We start from the raw sequence: 13,257 nt of genomic DNA on the forward strand, positions 1-13,257 counted from the left end.
TTCAATGATAAAATGCACAGTTTCTTATAAAACCGTTAAATATCATAATTATTTTACAGATATCAAATGAAATGAAAGAAGAATAACGCGGTTTCATTTCAAGGAATTAATTGAAAATAAAAATGCAACTAAAAGATTAATGAAATCAATGAAATAACTCTCAATAAAGCTCCTTCGCGTCGATTATAAAACTCAGTCAATTCAAGTATAATACTTGACGGATTACGGTTCGATAAAGAAGAAAAACTGACGTACCTTGGCAGAGAAAACCTTGATGTAAAAGGCCTCTGAGATATTTGTGGCATTTACCGCACTTCTCCAAGACGCTGAAACTGTGCGGCCTGAGATTGTGCGCGTTATTGACCACGTTGTTGCCCGGATAGTTGACTCCGAGCGAGCAGCTTGATTCCACAGCGCCACCGGACGTGGGCATCGTTGTGCTGAGAGCCGGAGTGCCCGTTGTCTCCGTCGCCACCGGGGGTGGCGGCGACGGTTGGCAAAGTTCCTCGATGCAGACCAAAATATTCCTTTGATGGAATTCATCTTTTATGCCCATATTCTGCAACAGAATCACACGGTGAGATTTCGCATGTGCTCGAATGAAAAAGGACACTGGTTTATCTTTTAACGAGCATTACGTTTCGGATTTAATCTTCTCGCGGTGAGACAACAAGATCTCAAATAAAAAGCCCTACTATGACGCAGTAAAATACTTTAACAGCGATCTGACTCCCTCTTGGTCCCCGGTGATTTTTTCGTCGCTAAATTCCCATGTGTTATCGCGTGCTCAGTCCAAGTTTTGGATGTTTCTTTGAGAGAGATTTGACGTTGTCAAATTTGTCGGAGTCAGTACAATTATACTATATTCAAGATGCAGAGTCAAAATATACAGTTTTAGAGGCTAATCTAAATAAACAAATAAATAAATTATTGTAAATTAATAATTAAAATATTACTGAAATGTTTAGTGATTGGATGAGGAATTAATATAGCTCTTCCTACTCGGCACAAATTTTCATTCTATCATTATAACTTTTCGTAGAAACAAAATTAATTAGTTTGTATATAAAAATATTGTAAAAGCCATTTTGACAGAGAAAATATAAAAAATATATTTTTTTTTTATAATTTCTATTATAGCATTAAATTAAAGTAAGAGTAATATTTATCGAATTAAAATTCTAACCATCCAAGTTTTTTTTTAAATTACTTTATTTTTATATTTATATTATTCTCGAGGAAATATATGTAAAATATATTAAGTATACAACAAGCACGCATTTTATGTAAACAATGTGGAATAAAATATTTTGTTTAAAATTACTTGAAAATTATGCTAGTAATTATTATGATTATTTGTTTCAGATATTATTTCGCATTTCCGTAATCTTTGACCGACTTAATTTGCCATATGTGCAACAGAATCCTTTGGGGCCAATTCCACAGGGTCATCGAGTCGCGAATTCTTTTCCACCGCATTACTGGTAAAAATGTATCCGGTTGTAAATCTGTAATAAAGGTATAAGGCGAGTCAAGAGAGCGACTATAAAGAGCGGGCGCATAACGCGTGTCAAAGTCGAGCGTGAAGACAGTTACATAGTGACTAATGAGAAAAAATAATACAATTGTCATAAATAGCTCGCGAACGCTAACTAGAGAGGTCAACGTTTCAGAAATAGCGGATCGATTAAGAGATCAATCAACCCATCTTTTTGCCGACAATTATCTTTTCATCATTGACGAACAGAATCATTATAATCTCCAACATTTTCGCCCAATTTTTGCGCAATCATCGCATAGTTTTTTTTATAAAAATTAAATTAATTGCGATCAATTATTTTAGAAGTTTGAAATGTCACTTTTGTTAATGGTTTTCTTTTTGCGACATGATTGGCTCGATAGAGTCGGCTTTCTCTTTTCATAGGACACACGTTCAGATTGATAAAATGTTTTTTTCTATTAATTATCAAAAATCAATTAATATCAGGTACTGCAAAATATATTTTATATATCTTACTTATTGTTTATATGTTTCAATTAACATTTAGTGTATTTGTACATATAACTCATTGTTAGTTCAATAAGTTTGCTACAATCATAGGCTTTTTAGATTCCGCGATTTGTTCGCATTATAAATTATAGTGTGCCACAAACAAAACAGCGGAAAATATCTACTCTCGAAGAGTAGCAATATCGCTGAAAAGAACAACAAGGAGGGAGATAATTCGCGGGTACCGTGACGGTAAATCCATCAAGAGGGACTTTGAAGAGTCGGGAACACCGCGCTCGTAAAAGGGATGAACACACGGATGATCGTAATTTATACGCGTCGTTACGATTTTCTGCCCCTCTCTCTCTCCCTCTTTGTTCTATCTCTTTGTTCTCTCTCACTCGGCAAGTATCTCGTTTTCTCTAGAGCACGGCCGAGGCAACAGGTGTCGGGTAAACGCCGTTGCACAATACCGGCATTGCACTTGCGAAGAGATATAATGCACCCCGCGGTTCGCGAGCTAGCGATGCGAATCGTATTCGCGTAATGGAGATCTTCGAGAGAATCTAATATGTTTGCCATCCGTTACAGTTTCTTTGCGAATCTTTGTCACGGGATATTACGTGTTAATAGTTTAAATTGATATCTTTACTTATCGAAGAAAGTGCAAGGGACAATATAATTGATCGATTGCGCAGTATTTTAAATGTAATAAGGAAGAGAGAGAGAGAGAGAGAGAGAGAGAGAGAAAGATAAATACAGATTCGATAATTAAATAAAAATCAGTGATACCAGTGATACTTTAGATAAATATATATATATATCGAGAAAAAGATATATATAATATTGGTATAAATTTCATAGTTCTCGAAATGTAACTTTAAATTTAAAATCGTTGAAAGATAAAAAGACATTAATAAAATCTATAAAAAAATTAATGAAAAATAAGAATAAGAAAAATATATATATATATGTGTGTACATATTCGTTAATATATTGATAAATTGTTAATTGATTATAAGTAAGAATAAAAATGTTCTTTCATAAGAATGTCCTTCAAATGATGCAAAGTGATAGATATGCGTCAATGAGTTGCATATTTGCTACTGTGTGCGCTTGATGAGATAATCGTCACGATTAATCGCGCATTATAATCACATTATATTAATCGACCCATATCAGCTGATCCAATGTCGCACGAGTGTTTAATTCCTCTATTAATTTTGTCTCGATGAATCACTTAAACCGTAGCTTTCTTTTCTCGCGTCTAATGTAAATTTCCCACATTCTCATTGTTGCATTTATAAGCGTATCGCAAGCTTGACCTGAACTGCATTGTTTTTGTTTTATCGACGCGAGTGACTGAGAAAAATGCATTTTTTTTCTGTTCAACGATTCAATCTTGAAGTAACATTTCATTTGAAAAAATATTTTCCATTAAAATTAAAACATAAAAAGAGCATGTGTTTTCTTAAATATAAATTTAAAGAACATTTTCATATAAAGATATATTAAAGGTATCGAAAAATGAGAGTATATAATGTGTATGTATTCTTTTTAAATGTAATTCTTACAAATGTACAAAAATATAAGAGATATAACATTATATGTTATATTGCAAGATCTGTTTTCGATTAATAGTAAGTTTCAAATGGCAAATGGTTTGAGCAAAGATCTTTTGAATTTTAATTCTGAATCTGGCTTTTTTTTACTAATTTATTAGTATTTATTAATATTTATTATTATAGTACACACACATACACATGGGATACTCAAAGTTTCAAATTCATATGTGACTTATTTGCGAAAAAAAAGAAGCTATGTAAAAATTTTTATAAAAGTATTAAAAAGAAAAACGGCACAAGAGCACCTGTAATCATAATTTCATTTTATGTACATCGTCTTTATTATAAAATTAAAAAAAAAAAAAATAAAATAAAATAAAATTAATCCAGTTCCAGAGAGAGACAAAAGGAAAGAAAAGGAGCCGCTTCCGGCAATTGGTTTCTTTTTCAGATTATGGTATTCGATTGTGGGCGCACGTTTTCTTGCACGATGGCGCGCTATTTCGACCGGCGCCACGGCGCGCAGTGGGCCAAACGCTATTATTAGCGGCGACAAGCCAGCAAAAGTAAAGTGATCGATATATTACGCGGCCGTGCGAGAGCGCGGCGATAAAATTTGACGGGCTCGTTATTTTATTCCAAGTGCCAAGAAATGCTCGAGAGAATTCGCTGTTTTGCGACAAGGAGAAAATCCGATCCAGACACAGTACAGACACATTTCGCGTTCTTCGCATTTTTTCCATAAAAATATGAGATTAAAGTTATATATGAGAACATACTTTTAAAGAAATAAATTTTATTTCAAAGAAATCTCTATTTGTATCGATGGCCTTAAATAAAATAACTTCTATAGTATCGATGGCCTTAAATAAAATAACTTCTTGATAATAAAATTCGCGACACGTGATTTCTGAAATGGAACAAATTCTTAATAAAATTGCGGATGATATCCCTCAATAAAGTGACAATAAAGTAACAATTGAGACATGTAAAACTGGAAAAAAATTAAGAGAATTCTTTTAATATATCTCGTCGTGCGTTCCGGATAAATCTCTCGAAAGATGCGCCGAATCGAAAGATCAAACTATTTCTCGCGCTAAAAGAATAGAAATTTATGAATCGATTAACATGATAATTGATAATAGAGATTTGCGCGCATAGTTTCCTTGACGAGACGCGCATTTTTGTTCGCATTTCTTCGAAGAACGACGAAGTTGAATATACGCAAATTCTTGCGAAAAATCGAAAAAATTTACTCGAGAAAGCTACGTAATCTATATAAATAATCCCGAACACATCGTTTTACGATAATAATTTTGCATGCTTCTTAATTAATAAACGAGTGATTCGAGCTTCTCTCCCCGTTGTTTGTTTGCGTTCAGAAACAGTGAATCTGTCGCGGATCTTTGCAATTCAAGTCTTTCTTTTTATTATCCGTTCGCGCGCGAACGAGCGCAATTACTGTCGTCGTGGAATACGCCGGCGTATAATTACCGTCCAAAGGAGCGCTCGTTTTCCCACAAAGTAGATCGATGTGAGAATATTTAAGCCAACACCGACCGGTGTAATTCGATTGTCCATCTCGACCCGTTACTCCACGCGCGGTCTTCTTGCATAATTATGATAATGCGGCGCATGGTAACGCATAGGGAAAACGCATACATGATACGATCATTACATGCGACGTAACTGTCGAGAGTAAGAAAAACATAGGAACATGTTTATATATATATATATATATATTTTTATTTTATTATGTTTTATTGTATTTGTATTTTGTATTGTATTGTATTGTATTGTATATGTAATTATTATATAAAATATAATAATAAAAAAAAATATATATATATATATTTTTTTTATGTCAAAATATTTTTTATATCAATATATATATATATATATATATATATATATATATATATATATATATATACATCAAGGTCGAGCTATTCTTTCTTATTTTTCTAGTACTATAAAATGTTAAGAAAATAGCAAAAGTTAAAATAATTTAACTTAAATTAGTAACTTGTTCATTACGTTGACGTAAGTATATATGTATTTCGAAGAAAAACTTTTGCAAATTTATCTGAGATATTTACATTATAATAATATCTACGAGCAGAAAATGTAATAAAAGAAACATTTGACATTTGCATACGGACGCAATAGTTTTATCTACACTATTGCGTCAGTTTAATATAAGCGAATTCTCTGGTCATTGGATATAAAATATCGTGTCTTGTAATGCGAGAAAAAGCATCTTTATTCTCTGTTTTGTAGCGTTGCATTTTATATCTCGATGATATGTGTGCGTTTTCATTGCAATAACGTTTATTTAGCATTTTAGCATGCACATGGCGGGATCATTAAGGAAAAAAAAAAACCAGATATGAAAAAAAGTTATGTCTTGTACATACGATGAAACTGTCTTCACGATATATTTTGTAGCATTTCGTTTTACGTTGCGCGCTAGTGATCTCTGCCTACACTTTCGAGACCGCAACATTTATCTAATATTGTTTCAACGTTATCAATCGCAAGATGTATATTTCGTATCTTATCCTCTAAAGGTTAAAAATATTTTTTTTTTTCAAACTCTTTGCATGTGCTCGATATATACATATTTTATATAAAAAATTCCTACGATTATGTTAGGAGAGATAAGCTTTCGTTTATAATATTTGCTTATCTACACAAGCATTTTTTAATACAGAAGGATTTGAGGAATCTTTAGCGACGTTTAAAAAACGTCGCTAAATTTTTCGATGCAGAATAATAATAGCCTGCATGATAATAAATGTATCGTTACCTATGTGTTGAAACACCAAAACCGCGTGGAGTTATAAAGAACATTATCGCGATATTCCGCGGCGCGGTGAATTATACATTTTACATTTTCATGCACTACGCAGTAATTCTACCGCAATGTTTCGCACTGATAGCGATATACAGAAAGCGCCGCGATTGCATTGCATTAAAGTAGACGTGTGGTAATAGGATCGCGACATATGTTCAAAAATTGTATCGACTACCAATCTTCAACACCTTAATAAAGACCTCTCCTCGAATCGCGGCTATTAAAAAGAAGAAGACATTAAAAAAGAAAGGAAGAGTGCAATAAGTACATTATAGGAAGTGACACGCTGCGCCGATAAAAATGATTAAATCCAGCTCCCACCCGTCATATATGTCTCTTGTCGATTTTACGTGTTAAACCAAGGGGTAAATTGCTGACCAAAATCGTATACACCAATGCCTACTAATGCCCAATTTGTGAGCATTATTGTCGAAATTTTTATTATATTTTTCTATTTTATTATATTTTTCTAATGCCTCGAATCTGTACACTGTAATGCCCTCAGCGATTTATCTCTTGTGTTAGATTTTAATAAGTATATAACGCTACGAAGATAAATCAAATACGACTTTTCGCGCTACAAGAAGAGAATCATCAAGTCGAAAGCTCCAAATCGCTTCGTACACGATGATAAAAAAAAAAAAATCAACGCTGAACGAATGAAAGAGAGAGATCTATAGAGGGAGGGAGATTCGATAAAGACTCGACTGTGTGGCGCTACAGGGCAATTACAAGGTCAACGGGCCAAGGAAAACGTCGTCCGGATACTCTCAGCTCTCTCGAGGTCATCATCTCTCTCGAGCACTAGCCGAAGAATTTTCGTTTGCGCGATTCCGACTTCGGTCACGATCCGAAACGAGCGAAAGAGCAAGGGACTGACTAATCAGACTAATGATTCAGAGGAAGAAATATCGAAAAATTTTCTCTCACAGTATATAATAAAAATGTTTTGATGTTTAAGTCTATTGTTTTATTTCGAAATTCCAAGTTACGTGTTATAAAATATTTTTTATTGGAATACCGCGTAAGTGTGAAAATACTTTCTAATATATTTATAGAAATCTAAATAATATAAAAGTCACCAAAAATAAGTTATATTGCGCAAAATTTTATGCTCTTTTTAAACGGATCGAAAGAAAATGATTTATTTATTTCTGGAATGTAAAATTTCGGAATAAAAATGAAATGTATGCATTTTCAGATATACTCTTCTTTCATTTAATAATTAACGAGTTTGATACTGAATAAATAAGTGAGACTTTAGCGGTCATGAGGCAGATAGCTGGTCAAAATATACAATGTTAAAGTTTGAGAAAACGCGTCAGCAATATATCGAATTTAAACCTGAAGAATTTAAATCTGTGCGCATTTTCTAAAATTAGAGATACAGCACATAACAAACTGCTGACGATTGTCGCAGAATTAAATTTTAATCAAACGGGATCCAGAAACATAAAGAACCTTAATTTGCACGTTTTGGTCAGTCTACTTCGTAAGAGTGTGTGTTTCATGCATCATTAATATGTATCGTAAAAAATCAGACAGACTAGAACGCATTCTTCAAGTGGGGAAGCTGATAAATAATTGGAGACAAGGCGCGCAATTATTAATCGTCAATTTTTTAAATTTCAATAATAAATATAAATAAAAATGTACGTTTCGGATCGTTTTTTTCCATCTTCAGCATTGATAATAAAATATAAAAATTAATTTCGAATTGAAAACTTTAACCTGCGCAATACTGATTGCTATAATCTAAATTCCAAATTGAAATCGTTAAATGACGAATGACACTGAGGAACGACTCACCAAACCCGAGTAGAGTTCGTGCAAGCCGGTCAACAGCATCGTCATCACGTGCGTATACGTCGGTGATCCATTCCAGACTCTCTAGAGTGTATTTTGATTCGCTGAACAATTTCGTCCAACAGATATTGTACATATCTCTCCGCTTGGTTATAAGTTAAATAAACATAAATAAACAATCTTTCCTGTGATCGTTTCTTCGCGCAGCAATCGATTCGATACGGCACGTTAATTCTTACTGTTAATTACTTTTAATAAGCATCTAACAGTCGCATTTCTTTAAACCGCGGCCGATTAATGGGACGGGATTAATTAGTCGATTGAGAAGAAAATGATAGGCTATCATTAGCGAAACCGCCGGCCGGTGCATCTTCTGAAAGCTGTCGGTAAATTCGAGAAAAATTCCATAATACTGTAATTAACTGCTGGCGATGAGCTGCGGTAAGCTCGCGCGCAAACGAGGACATTGCACTATCGTTCATTAAGTAAGAAACTGTGTTTCAAGATTAATATAAAGTTACGCTGGAATCGGTTCCCCTGTCACCAGTTCTTTTGCATTCAGACGCGAGTAGCAAACGCGTTAGAAAATAAAAATAATCCTGCTCAGCCTTCACTGGAATTGTAATACCAGTTTTCTAGTTGTTCTTTAATTCATGATTTCTAATTGTAATTTATTTTTAGCTGCTTTATATATCGCATCTTTCGCTACCTCTATATGCCCCATATCGATGCATTAATCTTGTACCGAAGTAAATAGGGTAGAGTACATATCATAATGACTCTACTATATGTATATACCTTACTCTACTTAAGTATCTGACTATTCATTAAAATAAATTATTATAATCTGCTTGCCATTATTAGAATAAAAGCAAAAAGTAAAGTGTTATTCTAACAGAATAAAATTTATCTCGATTAATATAATAATCCAATATCGACAGCGATCTCATGAAGCGGCCCCACATTCGACATTCTTCCGTTCGAAGCGACTTTTCCAAGCCGGAATGATATTGGTTACTTTAATCCCAAGATGTACAGACGATATGTTAATATCTAATTAAAATGATCGGCTTACCATGAGCTTCTCCCGATCCAGATGAAGCAGATCGCTGCCTTTGATGTCCTTCGACTTGAACACGTCCGCATAGCGGTACAGATTTAGGGCTGACATCCATTCAACTACGTTTAATGATGTCCACTCACTGACGGGCTGTGAACAGAGAAACGAGACGTAGATTGTAGGTAGACATCGATGGCACGAGAATCAGCGAGGACTATCGAGCCAAGTCCACTTGCGCATGAAGATCGCGCGCGCGAGCGCACGCGCTCACACACACACACACGAGGCGAATTTACATAGCTTGTGCTAGTGGCCATCATCCCGGCTAAATTGCGCGAATTGTAAAAAGATGAATCAAATCAAAGTAGTGCAATCTGAGGTTTTTAGACAAATAGGATAACGCAATAATTTCTTCTAATGAGAGAAAAAAATTACGGTTACATAAAAAAGTGTACGTAAGCTATCTTATTTCATAATCTTGCATAAACGCGGAATTAATTTTTTCCACCAAGAAAAATTATATTTATCAAATTTCCAACATCGAATATCTTCGTAATTTTTCCTCAGATTGATATTGTGTTAAGATAAAATCTATTTGGGATTATGTCGTGAATGAAATATCATTATTTATTTGTTCCTTTTTTAAAATAATTATTATAAAATAAACATTAAAATCTCTCTATTTTTGATAATGAATAAAGAATTGTTCGAGAAGAATATCAACAGTGAATCGTGTAATGTCGTCTTTAACGCGTATGATTAATCGATTCTTTGCAAGCGGAAGCGGATAATGAGCCGGAGCGCACCGTCCGCCAGTCAATATATGCACGCTTATTATCCTCGAGATTTTCAAATGAGGACGTGTGGCAATTTTCCGGCTTCGCCACGATCCATCGAAACTTAAGTGTTCTGGCAATCGTGATGTTAATTCCTTTCTAAATCCATGATACCTCAGAACCGTTTTACAGAACGATTCATGTAGCAAATTCAAGTAATCGCTAATTAGTTGAATTAGGAGAGTGAAAGTCGGAATAATTTAGACATCTAATTTCAGATGTCTAATTTTTTTTCTCACTAATAAAAAGCAATGTATCAGATTAACTTAGTAATTTGAGTTATTATTTTTAATATTATTATTGTACATTTTTAATAAATAAATTCTAATATATTTATGAATAATCTGACTTATAATAATGCTTCACGATTATGAAACAACTTTCGAATAATTTTGTTATTAGCAACTGTATATTATATTATTATAACTATATATTATCATAATTAAGATTCGATTACAATGTTTTTTTATATATAAGGCATTTTAGCAAATTTTACGATTCTTGTAATTATCTCTGCAATAAACATGTCATTTTTTTTTTAAATTTAATTGAATCTTTTATATTTGCTTTAGCATATATATATATACAATATTACAATTTGATTATGATACAAGCTATCTCTATAACGCGCTCCAGAAAAAACACATCTATAATCGTATTTCTTCTCATCATTATATGATCATTTAGGTGAAAATTAAATTGCTTCAGTAACAATATCGTGTTGCAGTTTCTTCTGAACGTTTTTCAAATTTAATTTATCCTCAATCAGAGAGCTTTTTTTCTATAAACAACACAATAGGTTAAAAATTTATTTTATTCTCTCATTCATCGTTCACTCTATTCATTCGAATTAAGAATAAATTAAAAATAAATAAAAAAAATATATCAGTTGATTAATTCGAAATCCTTGTCCAAATTTTAATCAAATAGAAAATTCAAATACCACCAATATCGATGAGCAATTAAGCTCTCGACGGTAATAAAAGCCAGACACACATATAATACTATTATATATTATACAATTGTAACATTATTTCCATCGTCATACTAATCTCTTATGATCAATAATTATGATTTCCATTTAATGATTATTTAATGTACCCGTGTATAATATAGTACTTACACGTGTTTGACGTTTACTATTATATACATAGGCTTGTAAAAAAGAGATAAAAAGAAGGAAACGTTTTTTATTATTTTTTTTTTCTTTTCCGAACAACTCTATTCTCTCTCTAGATAAGTGCTGTTATTATCTGGTGTCGATCGCCGAAGATTACGTAAGAGCCAAGAGGTGCGCTCGCGCGCACGCGAGAGGAATCTCCCGATTTTCTCGAGATACGGAGATTCGAGCGAACGGTGCGATTGAACGCATCACACGACCGGCCAAGTTCGCGATTAGATAAATCGATGAATTGCGATCGTGGGGAGCGCGGCGAGAGGGGAGCGCGCGATGCGATACGAAGAGACGTCTCCATGTGTCGCCGGCTGCCGTTATCGAGCAATGACGCGGGCCCGATAAAGCAGAAGCGTAAGAACAAAAAAAAAAAAAGAAAAAAAAGGAAAAGCGCGAAAAAGAGAAAAATGTAACTTCCCCAAGTCTGCGATCGTGACGACAGCCGCGAGAGGCCGAGATAAGGCGTCATTCGTCGTTCTCATCCGAATAATTCACGCCAACCAGCAACGCGTGTACATTTGCACGTCCGCTTGATCGACCACACGCTCGGTTAACCCGCGCCGAGATTATTTCTTTCTCGCGCTATATCCCATGGATCGCAGACGTTGCGAATTTTTGCCACCCGATCCGTCATCAGTCTGGGAGACGCCCGCTATGGGGAACTTATTTCGCGGAAGTTATCATCTCTGCGACGGAAATTCTATCGCGATAGAATGACTAGTGAATAAGAATGATTTTATCAGAGCCTTTCTTCGAAAAAATTTTGTAATAATCAATAATATCCGCGTTATATTTATCTAAAATCGCGTTATAATCTTAATAAGTTTAGATAAACAAAAAATGATTTTTGATCTTATACTCATTAAATTGATAATATCTGAAATCTGCGCGAATATATTATTCCGTTCCTGGCATCGTCTCCTATTTTTATGCTACGATTAAATGTAAATGCCAGACTAACTTAATCTGTTCAGTCATCTGTGACACACACACACATATAGTTCTGTATCGCTGCGAAAGATTATTTTAGTTTTCTTCAATTGCGGTGATTAAAAAAATTTAAAAGAAACAATTCATCTTTGTATGTGTATATGGCATTTTTCACGTTTAAATGATTGATTTAATCATAACTTTCACTTATCAATTTTCATTCTGTTTAGTAGAATAATAAAACGTAATTATTTATATTCTATGATTTATATAAAAAAAAAATTATTAAATGTGCATTATTTTATAATTTTATTCAATTTATATTTTTGCAAAAAATCAATATTGTATAATATCATATTTTTTCAATATTATCATTCTATTGTGTTAATTATAAATAATCTTTATTTTAGCTCATAAAAATAATTTTAATTTGAACAAATTAAAATAATTTTAGCTGATATTTCATGCGCTTTAGCTTGAGCGTATTTGCACCTTTCATAAAAAAGGGTAAAATGTTGGATTTTTTTGCTTTTTTTTTTCGCTTCAATTTTATGCCGAGCGCCATCGAAATTCGATCGTTACTCCATCGAGCCTTGGGCAAGTCTCGCCCTGATAACGAAACGCCGCTCGCATGTTTATGTAAAATTCGCGCCTGAGGATAGACTTTCGTAAATAGCGGCAACACTATGTAAATCTCATACCTAAACAGAGTTCATTCGAAATTGAAACAGTTAACTTCTTCTCTATATCGAGACGGTGTAGAATAAATAAAAAAAATTGTTAATTTAGTTTAATGCTCAGCAGATTGTTTGAGCCATCAATTATTTTAATAAATGGAAAAAAAACTTGAAAATGCCATAAAAATAATAAAGTAATGTAATTGTTTAAAGAAAGATTAAAGAATTAAGTATTGATCGCGCGAAAAAAAATTTCAAGAAAATATAAAATTTTTTCACGATGAAAATATTTCGTGCGTTACAAATTTTGCATACATGATAGCGCATGAAAATTTTCTGCATTTACTAATGCTTCTATGAAA

The 13,257-nt window shown here is 33.4% G+C and overlaps 1 protein-coding gene across 1 annotated transcript in view; it reads right to left on the reverse strand.

The window, feature by feature from the left end:
• LOC126856244 (uncharacterized) overlaps positions 1–13,257 on the reverse strand; it is a 36,174-nt gene that overhangs the window by 19,200 nt on the left and 3,717 nt on the right. Inside the window, exons 2-3 of the mRNA XM_050604586.1 lie at positions 9,294–9,428; positions 256–559 (exon numbers count right to left, since the gene is read on the reverse strand). Coding sequence (XP_050460543.1) covers positions 256–559; positions 9,294–9,428 — 439 coding nt within the window. The remainder of the gene's footprint in view (positions 1–255; positions 560–9,293; positions 9,429–13,257) is intronic.

This window comes from Cataglyphis hispanica, chromosome 18, assembly GCF_021464435.1.
Source record: "Cataglyphis hispanica isolate Lineage 1 chromosome 18, ULB_Chis1_1.0, whole genome shotgun sequence".
Classification (NCBI taxonomy): domain Eukaryota; kingdom Metazoa; phylum Arthropoda; class Insecta; order Hymenoptera; family Formicidae; genus Cataglyphis; species Cataglyphis hispanica.